This window comes from Podarcis vaucheri (genome assembly GCF_965113315.1).
Source record: "Podarcis vaucheri genome assembly, chromosome: 9".
NCBI lineage: Eukaryota > Metazoa > Chordata > Lepidosauria > Squamata > Lacertidae > Podarcis > Podarcis vaucheri.
Window position 1 is genome coordinate 63,947,888 of NC_138767.1, and position 26,451 is coordinate 63,974,338.

The following is a 26,451-nucleotide window of genomic DNA, read 5'->3' on the forward strand; positions in this document are numbered from 1 at the left end:
CACAATTGTGGAGTTCGTTTATACTGCTTGTTTCATTGTCAGTGTAAATGACCATTTGGTTTACAAAACACTTGTGGAAAACATCCTGGTGGATTTCTTTCTTCTTTTTTAAAGGAAGGTCCCTTTTTTATTTCAGCTTTCTGTATCTACATTGCACCATGTTTTTCTTTGAAAAAGCAGACACCGAGGCCATCTTGTGGTTAAACACAAATACTTTCAGTGCTTTATTTCCTAAAAAAAATGTTTAGGTGTGTTCTCATTTTGACTCAAGAAAAATCATCATTTTATAGTTCAAATCAGGAAAAATAAATACAGTAAATGGACAAAACTGCAAAGATTCACAAACTGTTTAGGGGTATGCCTCCCCCTGCATCCCCCCCTGAAAAGAAAGCACTGAGTACTTCTAACTGAAAGCTGAAAACTTAACCTGAATTTTAAAATCCAATTTTTGTATTTCTGTGGGCTTCGCTATTCTCCCAGATAGGGTCTGGAAGTATATTTTGCCACATTTAAATGGCCTTTCTTGTGAATGGTTTGGCTTCATGCTGTACCATCTACAGGAGAAATCCTGAGCCCCAGTATGCTGGGCTGAGGGGCTCAGGATGAGATGAATCCCCGGCTCATTGAAAGGTACGTGAGGTATTTGAGGAAAGGCACTTGGGGAACAAACTGCTCAAATACTGGGGACTTCATTAAGGGTGCTGAGAATAGTTGGGAGGTCCTTATTCCCCACTCAGAGCAAATATCCCAGGATGGTTTAATAACCAATCCTTCTTTCCAGGAAAGTCTGGGAATTGTCTTAAAAGCAGCTTAGTCATGCTGGCCACATGACAGGGGAAAAATTGCCTGCGGACAAGCGCCGGCTCCCTTGGCCTGTAAAGTGAGATGAGCGCTGCAACCCCAGAGTCGTATGCGACTGGACTTAACTGTCAGGGGTCCTTTACCCTTTTAAGGGGAATAGGAGTCCCCTAAGAATTATTATTCCACTGCAGGAGGCAGTGGAAGACAGAAGTGCCTGGTGTGTTCTGATCCATGGGGTCACAAGGAGTCGGACACGACTAAACGACTAAACAACAACAAAGAATTATCACCACTCTACAGTCCCCCAGATTCTTGGGTGGGGTGGGGGACTACAACTGTTTTAAGTGGCCATTCAGAAGCAGTGAGTGCCTTTTTAAAAAAATGTTTAGAGGTAGTCTCATTCTGCTTCAAGGAAATCACCATTTTATAGTTCAAATCGGGGGGAAATAAATACCGTAAATGGACACAAGTACAAAGATTCACAAAATGTTTAGGGGTATGTGTACCCCTGTGTACCCCCCAGAAAAAACACTGTTCAGAAGTAAGTTTTATGGAGTTCTATGGGGCTTGCACCCAGGAAAGTTGGTATAGGATTGCAAATGCAATCCTTAATATAAATACATTAAGCAGCTTTTACGGTTGCTTGCAATGAGTGGTACAGTGAAACCTCGGTTGTCGAACGTAATACGTTCCGGAAGACCGTTCAACTTCCGAAACGTTCAACAACTGAGGTGCAATGGCCGGTCGGCAAATTCCTTTTAAAAAATGGAAAAACACACCTCAGAAGCCATTCGACTTCTGAGGCACATTCGAAAAAGGAAGCATTCACTTCTGGATTGTCGGTGTTTGGCTTCCAAATTGTTTGGCTTCTGAAGTGTTCGACAATCAAGGTTCCACAGTATTCAACTAGGTTTTACTCAGACCTATTAATAAGCCTATGTTCGTAATGTTCATTAATGTAAATATGTCTGCTCTGAATAAAACTTTGCTGACAAGCACCCAGTGCCCCCATGGATTTTTGGACCCCCATCAAAACCACACATAGGTATAATTTCTGTCTACAGGCCTGGCAGAGAAATGTACTGCCAAGCAAATGAAGTGGTGTTAAAATATACGTATCTAACGATTGACATCTCCCTCCTCAATGGTTTCCATTTTTCACTACTGAAATAAAGCAGTCGTTCAGAAAGAGCGGGGGGGGGGGGAAGAGACAATTACATAGACTCCCCATCCCCAACTGGCCTACTAAAGAAATCAGGGTGACAATGAGTTTTCCTCCAGAAAACTTTGCTCTCCCATTTGAACCGGAGATCCTTAACAAGATCGCTTCTGCCGCTTTTATAAAGATAGCGGGAGAGGAGCTGGAGCTTGTCAGCAGATCGCGGAAGATTCCTTTTCCAGAAGCACAGGAACTCATAGATCTGCTCGGTGAGATTATCAGGGCACTTCAGTTTAATAAACGGAAGAGTGCTTCGGTGGAGAGGCAGACAGAGAGCGAGGCAAGAAGCGTTATCTTCCGACAGCTCGTGTGACAGCCAGTACAGTAAATTGTCCCACAGTGCATCTGCAAGTAAAAATATTAAGACAGTCATCATCAAATCTTTATTACGGTCATAGACCAGCATAAGTAGGGTGGGGTACAATAATTTAGAATCCGTAAAATGTTTCGGAAAGCTAAAAAGTATTAAAACAGAAGGCATATATAAAAAGCTATAAGAATCTGAAAGAAATGAAAAGAATCTAAAAGAAGGGTTAGAAGCATTAAATGGATGTGGAAGAGCATAAAAGGTTAGTATATAAAAGACTATATCAATTTAGAGAGCACTCTGGTGTTAGTGTTCATTAAATCTAGTTTGTGGCTAAGGGTTTTGTTTTAAAGGCACTGAATCGTATTTTAAAGGATTGAAGAAATCATAAGCATAAAAGATTTGAAGGAAATTAAGCCTCTTTGCTTCTTGAAAGAAAGGGCAGAGCAGGCGGAGATACAAAACCAATGTGGCGACAATCACACAACTGGCATTTTTGCACAATTCTTTTTTGGTTGCTTGGCTTTGCTGTGGTTGCAGCTCTGTGGGGGACCTAACTTAGATCAGGACCACAGTGGGAACAAATGGTTAAAACCTGTTCCCCTCTCTCTCCTCAGTGTAGTCCTGATTCATATTCACCCTCTACTCTATCGTGGCTGCTATTTACTAAGCAAACCACAATCACACAATAGCCAGTTGCACAATCATCACATCTGTTTTCAGGGCCACTGCTGTGCCACCCGGTCAAAGTGCTGTTGAAGTCACACAGGAAGAAAGAAAAACAAGGGATAATGGAAGGAACCTTCTGCCTGCCATTTTGCCTTTGTAAAACGTGCCCTCCTCAGGCAGCTATTTTGCAGCTAAGAAGCAGCAATGAGGTACTCAGCTATACAGCTGCAAATAAAACATTTTAGGTGCGTTTTAAGTGCATTACACAAATGTGAGACTAGATGGCGATTGTGAGCTTACGGCAAATGCAATATACTGTATTGGCCCGAATATAAGATGCACCCGCAAATAAGCCGCACCTTTAAAATTCAAGGCTTATTTGTGGCACTACCTCCCCATGCCAAAGCTGGCTGCCCCGTCCCCCATTAAGGGCGGTAGTGCCAGGAGGCGGGTGCCCAGTGCTCGGTTCCGAATGTAAGTTACACTTTAACTTTTCACAGTAGGAATTTGGAAAAAAAGTGCAGCTTATATTTGGGCCAATATGGTATATATTTTTAAACGCTATTTAAAAAAGCATTTTCACAGCGTTTTTTCTGTGTGTCTAGATTCCACCTAAGGATGTGGTGTAAACCACTGAGCCTAGGGCTTGCTGATCGGAAGGTTGGTGGTTCGAATCCCTGTGACAGGGTGAGCTCCCGTTGTTCAGTCCCAGCTCCTGCCCACCTAGCAGTTCGAAAGCACATCAAAGTGCAAGTAGATAAATAGGTACCACTCTGGCGGGAAGGTAAACGGCGTTTCTGTGCGCAGCTCTGGTTTCACCAGAAGCGGCTTAATCATACTGGCCACATGACCTGGGAAAACTGTCTGCGGACAAACGTTGGCTCCCTCGGCCAGTAAAACGAGATGAGCGCTGCAACCGGACTTAACTGTCAGGGGTCCTTTACCTTTACCTTTAGATTAGACCAAGGACTTGAAGACAAGCTGAATGAATAACATGGCATTCAGCCCTGAGATTAAAACACTAAGAACACTGGGAATGTGATCCAGAATTGTGATCCACCCTTCATCATATCCTGTTGCCACTCGGCTAGGATTCAGACGGTCCTTAAATTCACAGGGTATGATTTCAGAGGAAACATGCGTGAAAACATGGCATACCATTTGCTGGGGTGGGAGTAGAAATGGGAAGGCCTGGAAAAAAAACTGGAAAAAATAGGGGGGAAACCAGTTGTTTCCAAAGCTGTTTTTTCCTGCAAAAATTGAAAAAAATAACAACAGCTTGATATAGTTTGAACATTCTACACACTTTTTTCATTTTTTTCCAGAACAAAATGGTCCCCCCCCCATTTTTTCTGGTTTTTCCCCAGGCCTTTCGATCTCTAGGTGGGAGTAGGGAGTCTTCTTACCCGATGAATCAGTTGACATTATTTTTGTGCTCTGTGGACGAACGATAAGCTTTTCCCTCTGTACAAGAAAAGGTGTTCAGAGAGGGAAAGAATAATTACTGAGGGATCAGAGAAGCAAACATGAAGCAAACAATAGTCAGTGTTGCTTTAGCAAAGGAGATGGGACCAAAAAAACTAATGAAATTGTTGAAGTATAGGCTAAGATACATATGCTTATAGATTACATTTTTTTCTCCTAAATTTCAGCTGGCAGGATGGAGCAGTTTTGGTTTCTGGCTTCCCAACATGGATGGGTAACTGATGCTGGTAACTGAGAGGGGAAAGGTGGCCGGAAGGTTTCCCCCCACCCACAGTATGAGCAGACTGTTTTTCATCCACAGTGATACCTTGGTTCTCAAACTTAATCCGTTCCGGAAGTCTGTTCCAAAACCAAAGCGTCCCAAAACCAAGGCGTGCTTTCCCATAGAAAGTAATGCAAAACGGATTAATCTGTTCTAGACTTTTAAAAACAACCCCTAAAACAGCAATTGAACATGAATTTTACTATCTCACAGGACCATTGATCCATAAAATGAAAGCAAGAATCAATGTACTGTACTATAAAATAAATAAGACAGTATTGTAGATGATAAAAATTAAAATTAATTTTCTTCTTCTTCTTCTTCTTCTTCTTCTTCTTCTTCTTCTTCTTCTTCTTCTTCTTCTTCTTCCCTGATAGTTATTGTTTGGATGTGGGGGAGACTTTATCCATTTCCGCAGTCACACAATCAGTCAATCAGTTGCTGAAGTGGGTTCCACACGGTCACAAAAACAAATTATCTGAAAAAGCCTCAAAAAAGCAAAATAAATAGCAAAAACGAAAGCGCCAAACTTAATCCTTTCCGGAAGTTTGTTTGATTTACAAAACGTTCGAAAACCAAGGCTCCGCTTCTGATTGGTGCAGGAGCCCCAGAAACAATAGCCGACAGCTGCATCGGATGTTTGGCTTCCAAAAAAGTTTGAAAACCGGTACGCATACTTCTGGGTTTTCAGCATTTGGGAACCAAGGCATTTGAGTACCAAGGCGTTTACGAACGAAGGTACCATTGTATAGGAAGCCCTTACATCACAGCATAATCAAGGTCTCCTTCACCTTAATTTCCCTGTGGATGTGTCAGGTGAGCTGTGCAAATATCTTTTTTTCCTGCCCAACAGTGGTTCAACCATTTCATTAGTGCAATATTATTATTATTGTTATTGTTATTGAATTTATATACTGCCCTATACCCGGGGGGGGGGGGTCTCAGGGCAATTCACAGAATAAAATCAAGATATACAACCACAAAATACATAATAAAAATAAAAACACCAAACCCAATAAAGGTAAAGGTAAAGGGACCCCTGACCGTTAGGTCCAGTCGTGGCCGACTCTGGGGTTACGGTGCTCATCTCGCTTTATTGGCCGAGGGAGCCAGCGTACAGCTTCCAGGTCACGTGGCCAGCATGACTAAGCCGCTTCTGGCGAACTAGAGCAGCGCACGGAAACGCTGTTTACCTTCCCGCTGGAGCGGTACCTATTTATCTACTTGCACTTTGACATGCTTTCGAACTGCTAGGTTGGCAGGAGCAGGGACCAAGCAACGGGAGCTTACCCCGTCGCGGGGATTCGAACCGCTGACCTTCTGATTGGTAAATCCTAGGCTCTGTGGTTTAACCCACAGCGCCACCTGTGTCCCTTCTAGCAAACCCAATAGCCCCCCCAAAAAAAAATTTTTTTCAAAGGGCATAGGATGTAAATCAGATCCAAAAATTCATATTAAAGAAAGGAACTTCAGTTGGGTGGGAGTGCACTTATAAATGACACCCTTAATCCCATTTAAAAATTAGACATATTCTTACAATAAACAAATACAGTACCTGCAAACGGCATGTTATAATTCTTAGAGTTAATTCATAGGCTACTACGTATACAAACTACAACCTATACTTTGATTATCTGATACATAGATCAAGAACATTTCTCTGTACATTCTACCGTCTCCGTGTTTAAATATATTAAGAAGGGACATCATTTGATTAAAGAACATTATTAAAAATAAATAAATCTAAAGTGTGTCCAATATATGGTACACTGTGAATTTCAGGGCTGGTTCTCACATTCCTTCATTCATTTTCTATAGCCTCATAGTGGTGACTTTCTTATGCAAATGGAAGCCGAGCCACATTTAGACATTACCAAGCCAAGAGTGAAGATGGGTGCAGTGTGACGATGGTTTAGCCCCACTCCCAAGGACAAATGTATTCTCCCAGCAAATCCACTGCCACATCTGCAGATGGAAAGGATTTGATTTTGTCTCACCTGTCTAAGGGCTCATCCAGTTCAAACGACACGAGGCCATTCCGTGCATTTTGCACCGCAATCTCATCCAACACTGCCCATTCTTCTTCTCTGCTTCTGTACCCCAGTAATTTTAAAGATTCGTGGAGATTTTCCCCATGCTTTCTTGGAGAGGCACTCATTGCTCTGGAGAATCACAAGACCCAATAGTTACTTTAAAAACAACAGCATCCACAGCTTTCTGGAAATCAAAACACTTGTGAGAATCTGAAAATCTCTTTCTGTAAAATAGCATAAGCTGCTATATACAATAACAAACAATACAAGCAACATGAAGACCAGTATACAGTGGTACCTCGGGTTACATACGCTTCAGGTTACAGAATCTGCTAACCTAGAAATAGTGCTTCAGGTTAAGAACTTTGCTTCAGGATAAGAACAGAAATTGTTTTCCGGTGGTGCGGCGGTGGCAGGAGGCCCCATTAGCTAAAGTGGTGCTTCAGCTTAAGAACAGTTTCAGGTTAAATACGGACCTCCGGAACAAATTAAGTACTTAACCCGAGGTACCACTGTACTAGATAGCACTGAACACACATCTGTCAATCTTTGTTCTTCTTATTGTAGTTGTAGCATATGGGTTGTAATGTGTGAATTTTATATAGTTTTCATGTACACAGGTCATTGTTTCATATTTGAATACTTTTGTAGTTGTGCTGAAGAAGATTCCAGCGAAACAGTCAGATTATTCGGGATCACAGGATGGCATCTATTACTTTGTTTCAACTATAGACTTATTATACTTCTACGGACTTTCAAAGATTGACAGGCATGTGTTCATTTGATTTCAAATATATTAGAGAATTTACAAGTGTACACATTTTGTTTTTGTTGTACTAAATCATGTATATCATGCAATAAGAATTGCAGTGCTATCTAGTATACTGGTCTCCGTGTTGCTTGTATTGTTTGTTGTGTTAAGTTTGCAACACAGGGGTTTGTTGTTCTGTATAAGCTGCTATATAGACTGTTTCAAGGAATTGTAGAGTTGGAAGGGACCTTGAAGGTCATCTAGCCCAACCCCCTGCCACGCAGGATTTTTTTCCCCCAACATGGGATTTGAAACCATAACCCTGAGATTAAGAGTATTATGCTCTACCAACTGAGCTAGTTCTGTTGTCCAAAGTGAAAAGTTAACCTCTTCTGTTTAGATCCTTGCATCCTTTCTAGTCAGTAGTCAACACTGGTGGTTTCCATAACTGCCACCAATGGCCTACGCTAAAGCTAGCATTTCACATTATTTCCAGTGTTCACGTTCTGGGTGCCAATGGGTAGCCAAAATTGTACCACCCATGCACAAGAGTCAGGAGTCTTGGAGGAATCACAAGATTTACAGAAGTACAAAAAACAACAACACAAAAAACCAAACAAAAAACCACAGTTCTGAAAAAATGCTAAGTGGAAGAGACCTCCTCCACCGCAAACACCCCCCCCACACACACACAACAATTGCTCAGTGGAAACTGAATGTGCTCAGTGAACATACAAGGTGCGACCAGAAAGTTTGGTGAATGGTCACAGAAATCAGACAGTGAGAAATATTCGAACATACAATCAGCATTGGAAACCCACGAAATGTTCACTCGAAAGGCAGTGTACGAGTGGTTTAAGAGTTTCCATGAAGGGTGGAAAACCATCAAAGATGGCAGACCGTTGATGAGCAGAACAGAGGCAAATGTCGACAGAGTTCGTGAGTTATTGATGGGGGCTGGATCAGCGTTTGTCCATCCAAACGATGGTGGAAGAATTGTATATTCCACGTGAAATCGTTACTGAGGTTACTGAGTTGTCCCACCCTCCATATTCTCCGGATCTGGCCCCACTGGATTTCCAAAACTGAAAACTGTAACATTTTACAAAGCCAAGGTGCTGCGATGAGGGAACTGAAAGCAGTATGAAAAGAGGACTTCTCCAGAGGTTTCCACAGTTCTACGAATGTTGTCAACAGTGCATTGTATCAGAGGGGGCTTATTTTGAAGGCCTGCAATATTCAAATATTTCTTGCTGTCCGATCTCTGTGACCATTCACTGAACTTTCCAGTCTCACCTTGTTGACCAACTGTTGACAGGGGAAATGGAAACCTGAGAGGACAGAGTGTAATGGAACAGAGTGACTAGAATCCAGAAGAGCAGCATTCCACATTGCAGTGTTTTGTTGTACACCCCTCTTGTGTAAATAAAACCACTTTCTGGAATGTATCTGAAGCCACACCTTTTAGCAGGCTGGATGCTATTTTTAGAGAGGGGGGAATCTAATTTGATTACAGAAAAATAAATCAAATCAAATGCGGAAGCTAGCTAGGAAAGGTTGCTGAGAAATTTCAGACTGGCTTTTGAAGCTCTTGAGGAGCTGAACTTTGTATGGAGGTCCTGAGCTGCCCAGAGGACAAGACTCGCTGACATGGTCCAAAGGAAAGCAGAGCAATACATTTGGCACCAGCTTGGCTTGTGTTGCCAAAAGAAGGCATACAAGGTTCCATCCAACCATGTTATGGGCTACATTCCGAATTTGTGTAGGGTCTACCCCTTAGCATTTTCTTCTCCTGAAGATGTCCTGCTGTCAGGGACTGTGCTGAGAAGGGCTGCACTGAGGAGGAAAGGTGAGAGCCTCTCCTTCCCCCTCCCCCTGCTCCTGCTCCAGATCCTGAATCTTCCCAGGAGCAAGAGGACATTATAGACATGGAACAGTGGTTTGCAGAGGGACATAGTTCAGAAGGCAGAAGCTAGGAAATACTGGATGGGGAACAGCTAGGAGAAGAAACACTGGGAGAGAGGGGGTTAACAGATTCATTGTCTCTGGAAAGTGTTCATCCACTCTCCCCAAGGTCAAGAAGAGCTCAGAAAGTCTCAGAACAGAAAGCACACAAAGCACAGAGGGTATAGACTCAGATTACAAGATGTAGAGGTGGATTAATAGGGACGGAAGGGGGTGTGAACCTTAAGTGGGAGCACTGCCATTTCTAGGAGATGAGTTCTTTGTTTTCTTGCTGTGATTATTACAGTTTCTAATTGGTAAGAAGACTTTCCTTTGTTCTGCTTATCTACTGCCACGGGGGGAGGAAACTGATTCCCTACAGCCTGACACCTACAAGGCAGTGGAAGTTTAGGAGCAGAGTTGAACTCCACTCCCAGGTTGATGAGCCCTTCTTATTTCTCTCTGCAGCATGTGCACAAAACCACCTTCTTGACCATTGGTCCCACTATTGGTCCCTTCCACTCAATCCACCAGAGCCTGTCTTCACATGCAGGGGAAGACCCTAACTCACCCAGGGTTTGAGACACATCAGCTACCCTCACCTGGTTTAGCCGGCCAGTCAAAACCATTCCCCTTGGTGTGGCCGCTGTCACATGCTGACAGCGTCTAGGAGCCACAGGTGAGAGCTGAGTTCAGAGTGGGGACCAGAAGTAGACAACCTACCCCCAGAAGAAGCATGACCCCCCACCAAAGGTTCTATCCCTCCCCTAACCTCCCATGTGCCCCTTATTGGCTCTGGGGTCCAGTAATATCTGATGCTTTGTCACGCACAAAATGTTGCCCTCTCTGCAGAGTGAGTACCTACAGGAACGGGTTTGAAATATTTATATGTTTCATTAAAAAATATTCATATACCAGCTTTCAGCATAGGAAAGGTCTCTGGGATGTAAGGATACATCTTAATACAATAAAAACTGGCGGCAGGAGAACCACCACTTAAAAAACAGCATGGGGGGAAAAGAATACCTTGGTTCTCAAATGCCTTGGTACTCAAATGCTGAGAACCTAGAAGTAAGTGTTCTGGTTTCCTAACGTTTTTTGGAAGCCGAACGTCCAATTTGGCTGTTGGCTATTGTTTTTGGGGCACCTGCACCAATCAGAAGCTGCACCTTGGTTCTTGAACATTTTGGAAGTCAAATGGACTTCCGGAACGGATAAAGTTTGGCCCTTTTGTTTTTGCTGTTTAGTTTACGTTTTTGTTTTGGGGGGTTTTTCAGTTAATTTATTTTTGTGACTGTGTGGAACCCAGTTCAGCTACTGATTAATTGATTGTGTGACTGCGGAAATGGCTAGTACATAACAATCAGTGCAGATAAGAATTTTTATTTTATTTTAATTTTTATCATCTACAATACTGTCTTATTTTTTTATAGTACAGTACATTGATTCTTGCTTTCATATAATGGATCAATGGTTTCATTAGATAGTAAAATTCATGTCAAATTGCTGTTTTAGGGGTTGCTTTTAAAAGTCTGGAATGGATTAATCCATTTTGCATTACTTTCTATGGGAAAGCGTGCCTTGGTTTTGGAACGCTTTGGTTTTGGAATGCACTCCCTGAACGGATTAAGTTTGAGAACCGAGGTACCACTGTATTCATATACCAGCTTTTGGCATAGAAAAGCTCTCTGGGATGTGAGCATACATCTTAATACAATAAAAACTGACAGCAAGAGAAGTTTTAAAAACAATCACTTAAAAAACAGCATGGGAAAAGAAGAATAATCATACTATGAAAAACCCATTAAAAGCTTGGAAACTTAATGTCTGTTTATTTAATAGAAATAAAAATATATAAATGCAAAGTTTCCAAGGAACTGTTTTGTCTCACCGAAATTGATGCACAGTTGTAACTCTGGGTATGGATGCACTCATGGCTCTCCCCTGGTCTTTCTCATTCCCTTCCATCTTCTTTTCTTGATTTGGAGGGCAAGGCAGAATAATTGTGATGGATTTGTTGAATGGCCGTGATGAAGGATGTTGCAGATACACCAGAGGGCTAGTAGACACCACTGAATGATACGTGTCGTTCTTTGTTTTTAGCATGGAAATCAGGGATGGCTCAATTGGTTGCACCTGCATAAATATTGTGGTTTTATGATTTTAGCATCACTTGTTGCCAGAAAAATCTACATTTCTGAAATTTGCCTTCATACCAGTGAAATATAAATGCTTCCCCGCCCTCTTTAATTCACCTTGTTACAAATATTCTTTCTAGCAGGATGTCTTTAAATGACATTCTATCTATATTTAATTAGTCAACATGAAGCATGTTTTAATAAATACAGTGGTACCTCGGGTTACATACACTTCAGGTTACACACTCCTCTAACCCAGAAATAGTGCTACAGGTTAAGAACGTTGCTTCAGGATAAGAACAGAAATCGGGCTCCGGTGGCACTGCAGCAGCAGGAGGCCCCATTAGCTAAAGTGGTGCTTCAGGTTAAGAACAGTTTCAGGTTAAGAATGGACCTCCGGAACGATTTAAGTACTTAACCTGAGGTACCACTGTAAAACCTTCACAATGTGTCTTTATTGATGCCATGCAGCTTTTAATGAGTTGCACTGTTATAGTATCAATAGGTTACAGCTGTAATCCTAAACACATTTACTAGGAAGTAACCCCATAGTGGAGACATAGTGGAACATCCTTTTGAGATTACACAGGACTGCAGCCTGTTTGTGGAACAAATATCTACCAGAATTAGGGAAACTAGCTTAAAAGAGCAGTACAACAGAAAGCGCTGATTGGTGTAACAGAGTTAGAATAAGAGAATTGTCCATGTTACTACCATTACTATTGATCATTCTTCACAGTCAAGCAGGCCCAACATCTGTGGGCAGAACCATTGGGGTGACTTAAGCCATCAGGAGTTCCCATCACCAATCCAACAAGCTGATTTACAGATTCCTGGGCCTAACACTCCTGGCAGCATCCTACATTTTAACTCCCCCCACAATTTCTCTGGGGCCCTGGCACAGTGTTGCTCCAGGGCCAGCTAGACTGACTTGTGTGTGTGTTATTGATGCACATGCCTGCTCTCACCATGGGGAGATGCCAAAGGATCCTGCCAAACGGGGCACCAGTCCTGTATTATTTATTACCCCACCTTTCCTCCGGAAAGCTCAAGGTGCCCTATATCTTTCTCTTCCTCCACATTTTATCCTCCCAACAACCATGTGAGCTTGGTTAGGCTGAGAGTGAATGACTGGCCCAAGGTCCCCTAGTGAGTTTCGTGGCGGAGTCCATAGCCTCCAACATTTCTCTGATGAAAACAGAGACGTACCCTCCAATATTTCTCCAATGAAAATAAAGGTAAAGGGACCCCTGACCATTAGGTCCAGTCGTGGCCGACTCTGGGGTTGCGGCGCTCATCTCGCTTTATTGGCCGAGGGAGCTGGCGTACAGCTTCTGGGTCATGTGGCCAGCAGGGACGTCCTATTCCATACCCTCCAACATTTCTCTGGTGAAAATGGGGGCGTCCTACCATATCCCTAAGCATTCCTCCAATGAAAATAGTGATGCCGTAAAGAAAAGAACATTCTGGGATCAGATCAGAAACTGGGGCAGCTTCTGTAAATCCAGGACTGTCCCTGCAAAACAGGGACACTTGGAGGGTCTGGGAGTGGGGATTTGAACCCTTGTCTCCAAGGTCCTAGTCTAGCACTTTAACCGCTACACCATACTGCTGTATGAGTATGATGCTTTAGAACAGTGGTTCACAAACTCTTTTCTCTGGGCCACACTTTCAGAATAAACATTTGCTTGCACCACATTGAATTTCTTATTAATAAGAAATACATTGAAAAACACCAGGATTGTCCTCAGTATCACTTAATGCTCTCGCTCTCATTTTGATACTGTACCGTACCGTACTATACTATACTATACTATACTATACTATACAGTGGTGCCTCACAAGACGAAATTAATCCATTCCGTGAGTCTCTTCGTCTTGCAGTTTTTTCGTCTTGCGAAGCACGGCTATTAACGACTTAGCGGCTTAGCGGCTTAGCGGCTATTAACAGCTTAGCAACTTAGCGGCTTTAAGAAAAAGGAAACAAACTCGCAAGAACTCGCAAGACGTTTCGTCTTGCGAAGCAAGCCCATAGGGAAATTTGTCTTGCGGAACGACTCAAAAAACGGAAAACTCTTTCGTCTTGCGCGTTTTTCGTCTTGCGAGGCATTCGTCTTGCGAGGTACCACTGTACTATACAGTGGTACCTCAGGTTACAGACGCTTCAGGTGACAGACATTTCAGGTTACAGACTCCGCTAACCCAGAAATATTACCTCAGGTTAAGAACTTTGCTTTAGGATGAGAAGAGAAATCGCGCAGCAGTGGCACGGCACGGCGGGCCCCATTAGCTAAAGTGGTGCTTCAGGTTAAGAACAGTTTCAGGTTAAGAACGGACCTCCAGAATGAATTAAGTTCTTAACCCGAGGTACCACTGCACTATATTACAGTCAAACCTTGGTTTCCGAACGCCTCCGTTTTGGAACGTTTCAGCTCCCAAATGCTGAAAACCCAGAAGTAACTGCTCTGGTTTTCGAACAATTTTCAGAAGCCGAACGTGCTATGCAGCTTCCATTTTGAGTTTCCCTATTGTATTGAAGCTTCCACTTTCAGTTTTCAGTTATCGAACGTTTCGGAAGTCGAATGGTCTTCCGGAATGAATTATGTTTGACAACCGAGGTTTGACTGCACAATGAAATGTTCAAATGTTTGTTTGACTGTCCTTGAATCTTCCTGCTCCACTTGCATTCCTCTCCTGCCACACCAGTGTGATGCACCACACCCTTTGAACGCCACTGCAACAACAACAACAACAACAACAACAACAACAACTTTTATTTGTATCCCACCCTCCCTGGCTGAAACCAGTCTCAGGGTGGTTAACATCAAATATATAACATTGGCATAAAATGAAACAATAATTAAACTACCTCCTAAAAAAAAGTCAGGATCAAATTAAAATCGAATAGAGAATAACACTAGCAAAATGGTACTCCTTGTCCCGCAGACAGCTGCAATCCGAAGTCCTGTTCAGCAGCTCATTTTGTTGGCAGTGGGAGGGCACTTTCAGAAGGTCAAGGGAAGGTTGTGCCATTCCCCAGCCCTTGGGCTACTTTCAAGTTCTCCATTTTGATATGCATCATTTCACTAAAAATAACGGTCCAAAAACTTGCCATTTTTACCAAATCCATCCTTTCCTCTGATTTAAGACAACTGTGAAGCAACGCGTGCGGCTGTTCTCCCATTACACATGACAAAAGCTCACTGACTGAACAGAACGATGGCCACAAGCCATGACCCAATGCTCTCACGTACATGCAAGGACTTTCCTTTTCTATAAGCGAATGAATGGCCTGACTGCACAGAGGGGAATCCCCCCTCTCTCCATGGAGAACTTCCCTTTATACTTCTGGCAGATGGGACTGAGTTCCTGAGGGCATCTGCCGAATGGAATGAGCAACAACTTCTGCTCTTGTTTTGCTGCCTGCTGTAAAGTGAAATGTAGATTAAAACAGGCAACAGAGAACAACCAACTGCCAAAGCACGTGGAATATAAAGAATTCATTTGAGTCAGATTATCTCTTATTGGTTTACTAATTAAATGCACACCAAATGGCTGGAATATCTGTAGAGCAGCTGCGCTAGCTGTTGCTCCCTTCCTTATAATAATTATTGACCCTTTGTTCCAGTTCTGTTAAGCATGGCAGCAGGCCTGGCCCATCTATGAGGCAAGGTTAGGCAACTGCCTCAGGCGGCAGAATCCACAGGAGCAGCACAGCTCAATATAGATTTGTTCCTGATATAGTTCTTTCCTCACCCATTCTTCCCCGGTGGGAAGGAGAGGTGCCATTTTGGGGTCTGCCTCAGGTGCCAAAATATCTTGGGCAGGCCCTGCCTGGCAATCTTTCCTCACTTTGTTTAGTTGCTGGGCAGACATGGAAATAGGTATGATAGGAGGGTGTGGGTTGGTGCGGCAACTGCTGGTGCAATTGATGGCTCCCCGGAACAGGGAGCAACATTGCTATAGCGTGTTCTCCTTCATGGAGAGCACGGGTTGTGGTGGGGGCTGACAAGGCACTCCAAAGTTGTGGGGCGGGCTAATTGTTCATTGGCCACGGTTGTGATTGGGCTTCCCTTGTTGTTGGGAAGAAGTTAATGTTGCCATTTTGTGATTGACAGCTAGAAACCTTAAAACTCCCTGCATGAAGCGTAGAGTTTCCACTTTTCTCTCCGTGCATCGGATTGCCCGTCCCCCCTCCCTATATTTAGGGTTGTTTGCATTGACCTTGCTATGCCTGTCATGGGGTCGTCTGTTTGGGGCAGGGGCCCGGTAGGAATTTTTGTCCATTTGGCTGATTGGCTGGTGCCATTTGGTTTTTTGCCTACTGCATAGCAAATCGTCACAACTTCTAAGGTTACGGTTAGGCATTGGTTTTTGGTTTGGTTGGTTGAGGGGCATGGATTGGCTGTGCCTGCCCCTCTAATGCTGCTGCTGCAAGGGTATTCCATTAAAGGAATACAGGGGCTCACCATTGCTCTTGTCCGAACCCTGTCAAGGGGCTAGGGCCATGCAAGAGCCCCTGGTTGCATTTGGGGAGGGCTGAGGGCAGGTTCCCTGATTTGTCGCTATCCCCAAAATGTATTCCCCTTTTCTGGCTTTCGCAAGCTTGCAAAATGTCAGTATGTCCCCACTGGGGGCAGATAGTTGCAACCAATGCCTAAGCAACCACTCACATTTTTGTATTTTAATAAAGTTGTGGCCAAAGTTATGCCAAAAACCTTAAACAAAATTTATTTCTGTGTGATGTGTGAGTTATTTGGGGTGGCTTGGGGACCTCAACATGCAATTGTCAGAGCTCTTTCCAAGTACGAATCCTTAGGGAACAATGGACATGAAGAGCTATTTTGCCTGTAGGTTATCCAAACACAGTACATCATGCTGCTTGCCCATTCTGGCGGTACCTGTCCAACCAACATCAGCAAAGTGTCTCAGGAGGAGAACTCAAGCACACAGATAGGCTCCGAGAATTGTAGGGCATGATGGAAGAAGAAGAATTTGGATTTGATATCCCGCCTTTCACTCCCCTTCAGGAGTCTCAAAGCGGCTAACATTCTCCTTTCCCTTCCTCCCCCACAACAAACACTCTGTGAGGAGAGTGGGGCTGAGAGACTTCAGAGAAGTGTGACTAGCCCAAGGTCACCCAGCAGTTGCATGTGGAGGAGTGGGGAAGCGAACCCGGTTCCCCAGATTACGAGACTACCGCTCTTAACCACTACAGCACACTGGCTCTGTGATTGAATGATAAAGACGACAGACAAACCCAAAATACCTCCCAGGAAAAATGCAGCCACGCAGGAGCTGAGTGACAAACTGCATAGTTAACATTGCAGGATAAATACGCGATGGTAAATGTCTAGCAGTTCTTTCCCAAGCTTTTACTGCCACCCAGGGATGAAGTGAATGACAGCCTCTATTTCTCAATATCAAGAATCCCTTAACAGGAACAGCAACAACATCGGCTCCTAGCCACTGTACTAAAAGGAAGATGAGCAACATATTGGCAGTTGCATTTATGAATTGCTTGAGATCTTGCCCGAAGTCTAAAGAAATGCACAATTAGTTCTACATTGTTTGAGTTTGTTTCTTGAATGGTTGCCTGCTATGCCACATAGCAATACCCTTTTGAAACCAAGGGCCAAAATCCATTTTTATTGTGCTGTTAGCAACCATGACTGGTTGTTGCTTTTTAATTAATACCAGCCATTAATTAAAAAGCAACAACCAGTCATGGTTGACTGGGGAGGGGGGTTAGGGATCACAACATACAGGGAGGTTTTTGTATGATGATCATTCCTCCCCAGGAATGATTCTCATACCAAAAAAGAAAATCCATCTTTGGGGTTGGGAAAAGCTCCCATTAGTATTAATAGAACCCCCCCCCCCAAGATTCATTATTATGCAAGTTGGGATCAGGATAATGGCAGGTTGAATCTCACTTGCACCCATGATGTGGTCTCAGTGTTAATTGCACCCGCAAAGCCATGCCTGGTTTTACATTTTTAAAGCACGCACACATGCACAAGGCAATAAAAATAAAGTCTAATTTGGTCCTGAAAGGGCTTTCAAAAGCAGTTTGTTACGTGGCACAGAGGTCACTTGTTTAAAGACCTACATTGGCTCCCAGTACGTTTCTGAGCACAAGTCAAAGTGCTGGTGCTGACCTTGAAAGTCCTAAACGGCCTCGGACCAGTATACCTGAAGGAGCGTCTTCACCCCCATCATTCTGCCCAGAGACTGAGGTCCAGCACTGAGGGGCTTCTGGCAGTTCCCTTGCTGCGAGAAGTGAGGTTACAGGGAACCAGGCAGAGGGCCTTCTTGGTAGTGGTGCCTGCCCTGTGGAATGCCCTCCCACCAGATGTCAAGAAAATAAGCAGCTGACTTTTAGAATACAGTGCTACCTCTGGTTAAGAACTTAATTCGTTCTGGAGGTCCATTCTTAACCTGAAACTGTTCTTAACCTGTACATCTGAAGGCAGCCCTGTTTAGGGAAGTTTTTAATGTTTGCTGTTTTGTCTTTTTTTAAAATATTCTGTTGGGAGCTGCTCAGAGTGGCTGAGCAAACCCAGCCAGATGGGCAGGGTATAAATAATAAATTATAATTATAATATTAATATTAATATTAAAGAAGGGGGGGAAAACAAAACTTTGCAGACTCTTTCCTTCACTGATTGCTAACCTTAGGTGTCTAAAGTCATATGGAGTAGAAACCATGCCATACTTTCTTCCTACACCTGGGTTGTAAGGGGAATCTGCAAACTCAATTCCCTGAAAATGATTTTTTTTAAAAAAAAGTTACATGGAAGTTATATGGCAGGTCCCATCTACTGGTCCTCTCAGTCATGGCCCATGCACTAAACTGTGCTCCATTCCTCACCTGAACTTCACCAACATGGCCATGCAGAAACAAATCTTTTCTTGGGTATCAGTTTACTGTAGGTCTTCACTATGTTCTGAAAAGCCACAGCTCCGTGTGCTCTGAGTGTGGGGCACCATTTCTCTACTCTGGGGGTGGAAATAGGGGGTTTGACCCTCCCAGCTGGCTCTCACAAGAACCCATAGGAGGATGAGGGATCTCATGAGGGCTTTAGGTGTATAGAGCAGCCAAGAGCCATTCCACCGTTGGACCATTTTGCCCATGAGCTACTCCTACTCATTTTGGGGTTTGGCCCAGCTTCTCCTATAGCCATTCCCTGGTCTCTGCTAATAAAGCAAGCTGTTTCTTAGAGACAAAGACTACATTGTGCATCTTATAACTGCAGCACGTCTTGCTGTTGCTAGACCTTGGAGGACATTAAAGGTGAACCTATATAAAGTTTGGTATGCTTATGTCTGGGAATTAATTTTGATGGAAAAGTTAACAGAAAAGGTACGTTAAAGAAAACAACGTGAGAAACTACATAACTTTTACATGACGTGGTCCTCCTTTATTACATATGCATCAAAGAAAGAACATGCATTTAAGCCACCTAAGAGACATGGGAGCATGTGGAATGATATTTCTTAAACCAGCAACTGTAGAAATAAATTTTTATTTGATTATATTACTTATGTAATTACCTGGATGTAGTTGGGGCTCTTTTGGGGTGGGGTGTTAGGAGAAAACTGTATCTGATTGCTTGTATTTGATTATATCCTGTTCTTATATTCAACTAATAAAATATTCAAAAAAATAAAAAATAAAGAAAGGTGTTTATACCCTTTTGCCCCCAGCGAATGTTTTTTTTAAAAAGCATACCTTTAGGTGCATTGTTACTCGAGAAGTAAAAGTTGACGGAGGCCAGCAAAATGAAATTCTGGGATCCATACTTAGCTTTCGTGAAAGTCCTTTCTTTGGAATGGTGACTGTTTCTGTCTTTAAGCATGAAACCACCGAAAAAAGGCCAAGCTGGCTAGTTTTCACCTCCGCAAAAGTCCCCTGCGTGATAGAAATGAGTGAAAGATGTTAAAGTGGATAATGATAAACGAATTCTAACCTGGGAAGCCAGCATGAATCAGAGGTATAAAAGGAAAGTAATGTGAGAGTTAGCAACCGCAGAGAAAGATTGCTTTCTCCGTTCTGTTTCCGGGCAACTTTATCTGACAGCCACAGAAATGTAGCTGCTTTGCAGTTTTAGCTACCGCAGAGATATGAGTATCACTTCCTGTGGTCTCTTCCCTCACTGCTTCGGTAATATATCAAATAAGGAGCAATTCTGATGGGGACTGCCCAGACTTGACAGCAGCACCTGGCATCCTGGGGCAGTTGTTTGAGACCCAGTAGGGTCACGAGTGCAGATCCCTGCCCTGCTAGTGGGGTCTGTGAACCTCCATTCTAATTTCCCAAATGCTTTGAAGTGACACTAATGGCAGCCCCTGGTTGGTCAATATTTACATTATTTAAAGATATTTCTTACTCTAGATCAGCCTTTCTCAAACTTGAGTCCCCTGATGTTGTTTGACTACAAGTCCCATCATCCCTAGCACCGGTGATCAGTGATGATGGGAGTTGTAGTCCAACAATATCTGGGGACCAGGCCAGCCGACTTGCCCGGGGAAGGTGGGTGCACAGCATGCCTACATCATGTGCTGATGTCACATGCATGAGCACATTTTTGAGAGGGGGCATGACCAGGTACCACCCCCTGGCTCCCTCATTGGAGCCTGGCTCTGAGTGGCAGCTCTGCCAGGCCTGACCCGGGGGTGGAGTGGAGAAGAACCTAGGTTCCATATGAACCTACCGGGTCCAATAGGTCATCTTCTGAGGCACTTCTTCATGTGCCTCCTCTTCGAGAGGTCTAGAGGGTGGCGACACAAGAAGGGGCCTTCTCTGCAGTGGCTCCCCATCTGTGGAATGCTCTCCCCAGTAGAATATAACGTATAATGAAGGTGCCAGGCAAAAATGTTCCTTTTTAACCAGGCCTTTGGTTGATTTGATTTGCATCCTATGCCCTTTTAAAATGTGGTGGGGTTTTTTTTTGGGGGGGGTGTTATTGGGTTGTTTTTATTTTGATTATATATTTTGTGGTTTTGTGGTATGGGGCAGTATATAAATTCAAATAATAATAATAATAATAATAATAATAATAATAATAATAATAATAATAATAGATGGCAGCTGTGTTGCCGCTGCACTGCCTCTTTCCTGTACAGGGCTGCACACACCAAGCCACAGCTCTGCTCCTAGGTCAGGTCTGATCCAGGAGGAGGAGAGTCATGGCAGCATTGCCAACCCCTGCTTGGCTGGGCAGCGCTGTGCAAGGATGCTGCTGAAGCAACATTCTCCTGCGCAGCTGGGGGCAGCGGGCTCCATCTGCGCCGACCATCCTTGGTATGTGAAGCCCTGGCACAAAAAATTGTGGCTGCCCAGCCCCATCCTATTGAATGTACTCTACTTAATGCATTTTAGAGGCATGATCCCACACAACATATACAAAACAACAACAGATGGGGAATCTGTATTTACGTATCTGCTCTTACTGCTCATGATTGGAAGGGTTTTTGGAAAGATTAGTGATGGGGGACAGTGGAAGACAGGGGCGCATTCTCATTGTATTCATTAGATAGGAGTTACTTAAGGTAAAAGGGTAAAGGAATCCTGGATGGTTAAGTCCAGTCAAAGGCGACTATGGGGTTGCGGTGCTCATCTTGCTTTCAGGCTGAGGGAGCTGGCGTTTGTCCACAGACAGCTTTCCAGGTCATGTGGCCAGCAGGACTAAACTGCTTCTGGTGCAACAGAACACCGTGACAAGTGTCAGAGCGCACGGAAACACCGTTTATCTTCCCACCACAGCAGTACCTATTTATCTATCTATTTTCACTGGTGTGCTTTCGAACTACTAGGTTGGCAGGAGCTGGGACAGAGCAACAGGAGCTCACCCCATCGCAGGGATTCAAACCACGACCTTCTGATCAGCAAGCCCAAGAGGCTCAGTGGTTTAGACCACAGCGCCACCCGCATCCCCTACTACCTTAAATAGCACCTTTGTGGCCTTTCCCCACTCTGCTGCTGTAATTTGTAGCATGACTAACTGCTTGTTTCTTTTGGAGGATTTCAGTTACGGCCCTGATACTCTGCGCATGCTCGTCTAGAAAACCTTTGTGGTAAAATAAGCTACATGTGGCCAAAGGGGCTGGAGGACCTCCACAAATTCCCTGTTTTGGGTGAGCTCCATCGCTTGTGGTTCAGGGTGTGTGATAGCTCTGCTTTCTTCCCATGAATCAGAAACGAGAAGTGATTTCATCTATAGCCTTCTGGTATCCCCTGTGATTCTGGACAAACAGAAACAATAGAGCATGTGCTTCTCCAGTACCTATATTATAGAGAAATCTGTATTAACCTCATCTCCCCACTACTCCATAAGTATGCAGGGCGCACAGGACAATTCTATACCTCCCTGCTGCTTTCAGATACCAACCCTGCTACAACATACAGTGTTGCTAGGTTCTGCATAGCAGCATTCAAAATCTGTTGGTTGATGTCCTGCGCTACAAACTAGATTTAATGACCACCCATATCAGGGTGCTTTGTAAATTGATAGTCATAGCCTTTTATATACCAACCTTTTATGCTCTTCCACATCCGTTTAATGTTCCTAAGCCTTCTTTTAGATTATTTTAACTCTTTTAGATTCTAATAGTCTTTTATATATACACCTTCTGTTTTAATAATTTTAGCTTTCCAAAATGTTTTACAGATTGTAAATGATTATACCCTACCCTGGTCTGTGACCATAATAAAGATTTGATTGATTGATTGAGCACCAAACCTTGACAATAATTCACTCACCTTCTGGTTCCCTTGGTGCCCTTCCAAGGAGACAGGAGTCAAATAACTTGACCGAAAGTTGACATCAGTCACCTTCACCATAATATCTTTGTACATTCCTCTGTAACGTGAAATAAATGGGATCGCGATGGTGATGGAATGAATGGTTGGTGGGCCAACGGAAGAGCAGCACTCTGCATGGATGACATTGCTGACGAGTTCTTCAGAACCATCCACCACCAGTGAACTCAAATCATTGACAACTCGGATGACTAGATTTTCCAGCACACTGAAAGGAGCTCTAATGCAACAGGCTATTTCAGGTTCACTCAGGTCATTCACTTTCACAAGAAACCTGCAGACAAAATACAACAGTACCCATATTATCTGTAAAGAAGACCAATAGCTCAAATCGATTTGCAGCTGTTGAACTCCCGAAACGGTTCAGGAACCAAGGTGCAGCTTCCAATTGGCTGCAGGACCTTCCTGCAGCCTGTTGGAAGCCACAGAAGCAGCACCGAATGTTTGGCTTCCAAAGAAAGTTCAAAAACTGGAACAATCACTTCCAGTTTTCGATTGTTCGGGAGCTGGAATGTTCGGCTCCCGAGGCCGAAATATTTTTGATATTTGATGTTTTATTGTGTTTTTGATATTCTGTTGGGAGCCACCCAGAGTGGCTGGGGAAACAAAGCCAGATGAGTAGAATATAAATAATAAATTTATTATTATTATTATTATTATTATTATTATTATTATTATTATTATTAGCTGCTTTTGCTGCAACAGACTAACAATGACCCCCCCCTCTGGAATTTGTCCCGAAGGCTACTGTTGTGTCTCCCCCAAAAGACCACTTGCTCTTACTCTTTAGTCATCCAGCCACTTTCATTGTCCTTTCCTTCCAGCTCACCGGAAGACAGATGCATGGGACTGTTTTTATGCAAGTCTCCTGACCTTGTACAATTTTCTTGGTAGCTTTGGGCAATTTCATTACTTGTCTCCTTTTGATTGACATCTTTGTCACTCCTGCCTGGCTCAGCTATCAGCCTGTAATTCCCATTTCCCATCTGCTTCAGGGCTTCCTTTATCTCTGTCTGTTTTTCCTGATTAGGACGTGTCTGCAGATGCGTTACACTGTTGTTTTCCAGCTTTCTGGACACAGTTACATTTCTCCCATTGTTTCCTGAACTGTCTTCCAAATCTCTGTTTTCTGAAATTTTCTGAGTGGAAGATAGCACTGATTGAGAATCTATTCCATTGTCCTGATTTGGCACTGCAATGGATTTTTGTTGCTGATCTTCATTTTTCACAAGTACTGGAAATTCCTGTTCTTTGCCAGCTATATTTTCATTTGAGGATGAACCTGCTTCAGTTTCTACCGTTTTGTCTTCTGTCGTCTGGGTTTTGTTCCCCCCTCTGCATACGGATGAAGGTTCATGAAATGGTTGATTGACACCTGCCAATAACTGTGTGCCATTTGTTTTCTCTTTATCAGCATCACGCACAGATTTCTGAGGGATACATGGAACAAACGGCACGCCATCCGATTTTCTGCAGCTCATTTCAAGCAGATTGTTTTGTAAGTCTCCAAAGTATTTGGCAACATGTAAGATGAGCTTGTTTAATTTCTGAAGCCAGTCTGCAAGGCTGCTCCCCTCTGAAGAAGCAAACAGAAATATATGTGACGGGTAATACATTATTTGTGATTTTTTCGAGTGAAAAGGTTAAGCATGTCCTTCCATTTTTATACACTGTTATCATTGCCCAACTTGGTTCCCTTATCTATTTTCTACAGCCCTTTGGCTTTTTTTTTTTTTTAGGAGGCTGCAGAAAAGGTGGATTTATTCAAGCACCCCAACCTTTACCTGTAATTAACAGAAGATTGCTCAGCAAGATTGCTTCAGTCCCCTAACTTTTTCTTAATCTGCAAAGCCATCCCCCATTCTGTTTCTTCAGCAGGCTAGAAGAGTACAGGAGAGTGAATGTTGACAATTTGCAAATACGGCGGCACCTTGGTTCTCAAACTTAATCCATTCTTTAAGTCCATTCCAAAACCAAAGCGTTTCAAAACCAAGGCACACTTTCCCATAGAAATTAATGCAAAGTGGATTAATCCATTCCAGACTTTTGAAAACAACCCCTAAAACAGCAGTTTAACATGAATTTTACCATCTAATGAGACCATTGATCCATAAAATGAAAGCAATAAACAATGCACTGCAGTCACACAACCAACAAATCAGTAACTGAACTGGGTTCCACACAGTCACACACACAAAAAAAAAACACCCCACAAAAACAAAAATGGAAAATAAATGGCAAAAACAGGCAGACAGACCTCAGCATAAGACTCAAAACGGAGCACGTTCGGCTTCCAAAAAAAGTTCGCAAACTGGAACACTTACTTCCAGGTTTGCAGTGTTTGGGTTCCAAGTTGTTTGAGTACCAAGGCATTTGAGAACCCAGGTACCACTGTAATTGGTAGTAAGGACAGCCTTTCCCAAGGATGTTTCCACACGTTTTGAAAAGCTACGTTTTACAGAATGTATGTCCAAGTGAGGCCTTTTCCATCAGACCTTTCCCTGTCGCTTCCGTCTGCCAACATAGCAGTACTTTCAATATGTTGCTCTTTATAGAGTTAAGCAAGCAAAGTACTTTTTATTCTTCAGAATCATGCAGACTCCTTTGAGGCTGCTGCTTTCTTTCCCTCTCTGACCTTGATTGCCCAGTTTTGTAACACAATGGCAGACTCTGTTCTCATCTCTCATCTCCTCTTTTCTTGTGGAGTATTTTATACAAAAGAGAGGCAGGGAGAGAGGGAAGAAAGGAGGACAGCGGCTTTTGTCCAGGAGTACTTTCTTGGAGAAGGAGAGTACTTTCTTGGAGAAGAATCTAAAAAGGAACTGATGCAGATCAAAGACCTACATTAAGGTGAATCTAAGTCACCATTTTCTCAAAAGAAAGCTCCTTTTGTTGCTTTCTTTAGGCTCATGACTCAGAAGCCGAGGCGTAAACGAACTTTTGAGTTAGGCAAAACATTTTTGCCTATTAAATTATGGATATCAGGTTGTAAGCAATATATATATATATATGTGTGTGTGTGTGTGTGTGTGTGTGTGTGTGTATGTGTGTGTGTGTATGTATATATGTATGTATGTATATATGTGTATATATCTATCTATCTATCTATATATATATATATATATATATATGCACGCTTGATGGTCCCTTGCTATCCCAACTGGAACATGATCTCACCTGTCTGAATGGAGATGGGGAAAAACATTGCACATAGATAAAGGAAGAAGACAAATCAGTCTCAGTTTGGATTTAGCTCTGGGTGGAGGAGGGAGGCAAAACAGTGAAGGTCCCTGACTTCTCAAAGCATCTTTCAAGATACTGGCAAGCTGAATTGATATCATTCAAGAACTTAGCTTGTGTGCCTGCATATTGCTTCTGTCTTGCTCAACCTGCGCATTTGCAAACAGCCAATTTATTACAAGTTGTCTATCCCACCCCCCTGTGCTCTCAGAAGGAATCTGACCTTGCAATGTCCACACCTACAACTTCCTGTAATTTGCGGAAGTGGGGACAATGAAACAATAGCTTTTCATTCATATTTTACAGTTGCTTTGTCATTTTCTTTTTGCCCAACTTCCAGAGGGGCAAAGCTGTTTGTCTGGTTGCAGCAAAAGCAACACATTTTTACAGCCTGGTCGTCTGTGCATTACAGTCCAGTTTACTTCAAAAGCCTATTGCAATTTGAATGTAAGCCTAAATATTATTTGATGTTCAAAATTCTGGAACTGATTTCACATGATTAATAAACTCAATCCAGACAATTTGGATCCCTTCCAGTCAGGATTAAGCCACATCATGGGATTGAAACTGTCGTGCTGGTTGATGATCTCCAGTGGGCTAGGGACAAAGGTGAAAGCTGTTTCCTTGTTCTGCTGGATCTCTCTGTGGCTTTTGATACCATTGACCATAGTATCTTTCTGAACTGTCTAGAGGGGTTGGGAGCTGGAAGCACTGTTATGCAGTGGTTCAGTTCCTTCCTCCTGGGCTGCGTCCAGAAAGTGGTGTTCTGGAGTGAGT

The 26,451-nt window shown here is 43.1% G+C and overlaps 1 protein-coding gene across 1 annotated transcript; it reads right to left on the minus strand.

Moving 5' to 3' along the window:
* Window positions 1–225: 225 nt before the first annotated feature.
* DTHD1 (death domain containing 1) lies at window positions 226–24,933 on the minus strand. The gene is made up of 8 exons (XM_082238488.1): window positions 24,692–24,933; window positions 23,218–24,010; window positions 22,375–22,708; window positions 19,345–19,524; window positions 11,363–11,607; window positions 6,741–6,905; window positions 4,403–4,458; window positions 226–2,365 (listed from the first exon to the last, which is right to left on the minus strand). The coding sequence occupies exons 2-8, from the start codon at window positions 23,913–23,915 to the stop codon at window positions 2,016–2,018; spliced, it is 2,028 nt and encodes a 675-aa protein (XP_082094614.1). The 5' UTR covers window positions 23,916–24,010; window positions 24,692–24,933; the 3' UTR covers window positions 226–2,015.
* Between the last annotated feature and the right edge of the window lie 1,518 nt (window positions 24,934–26,451).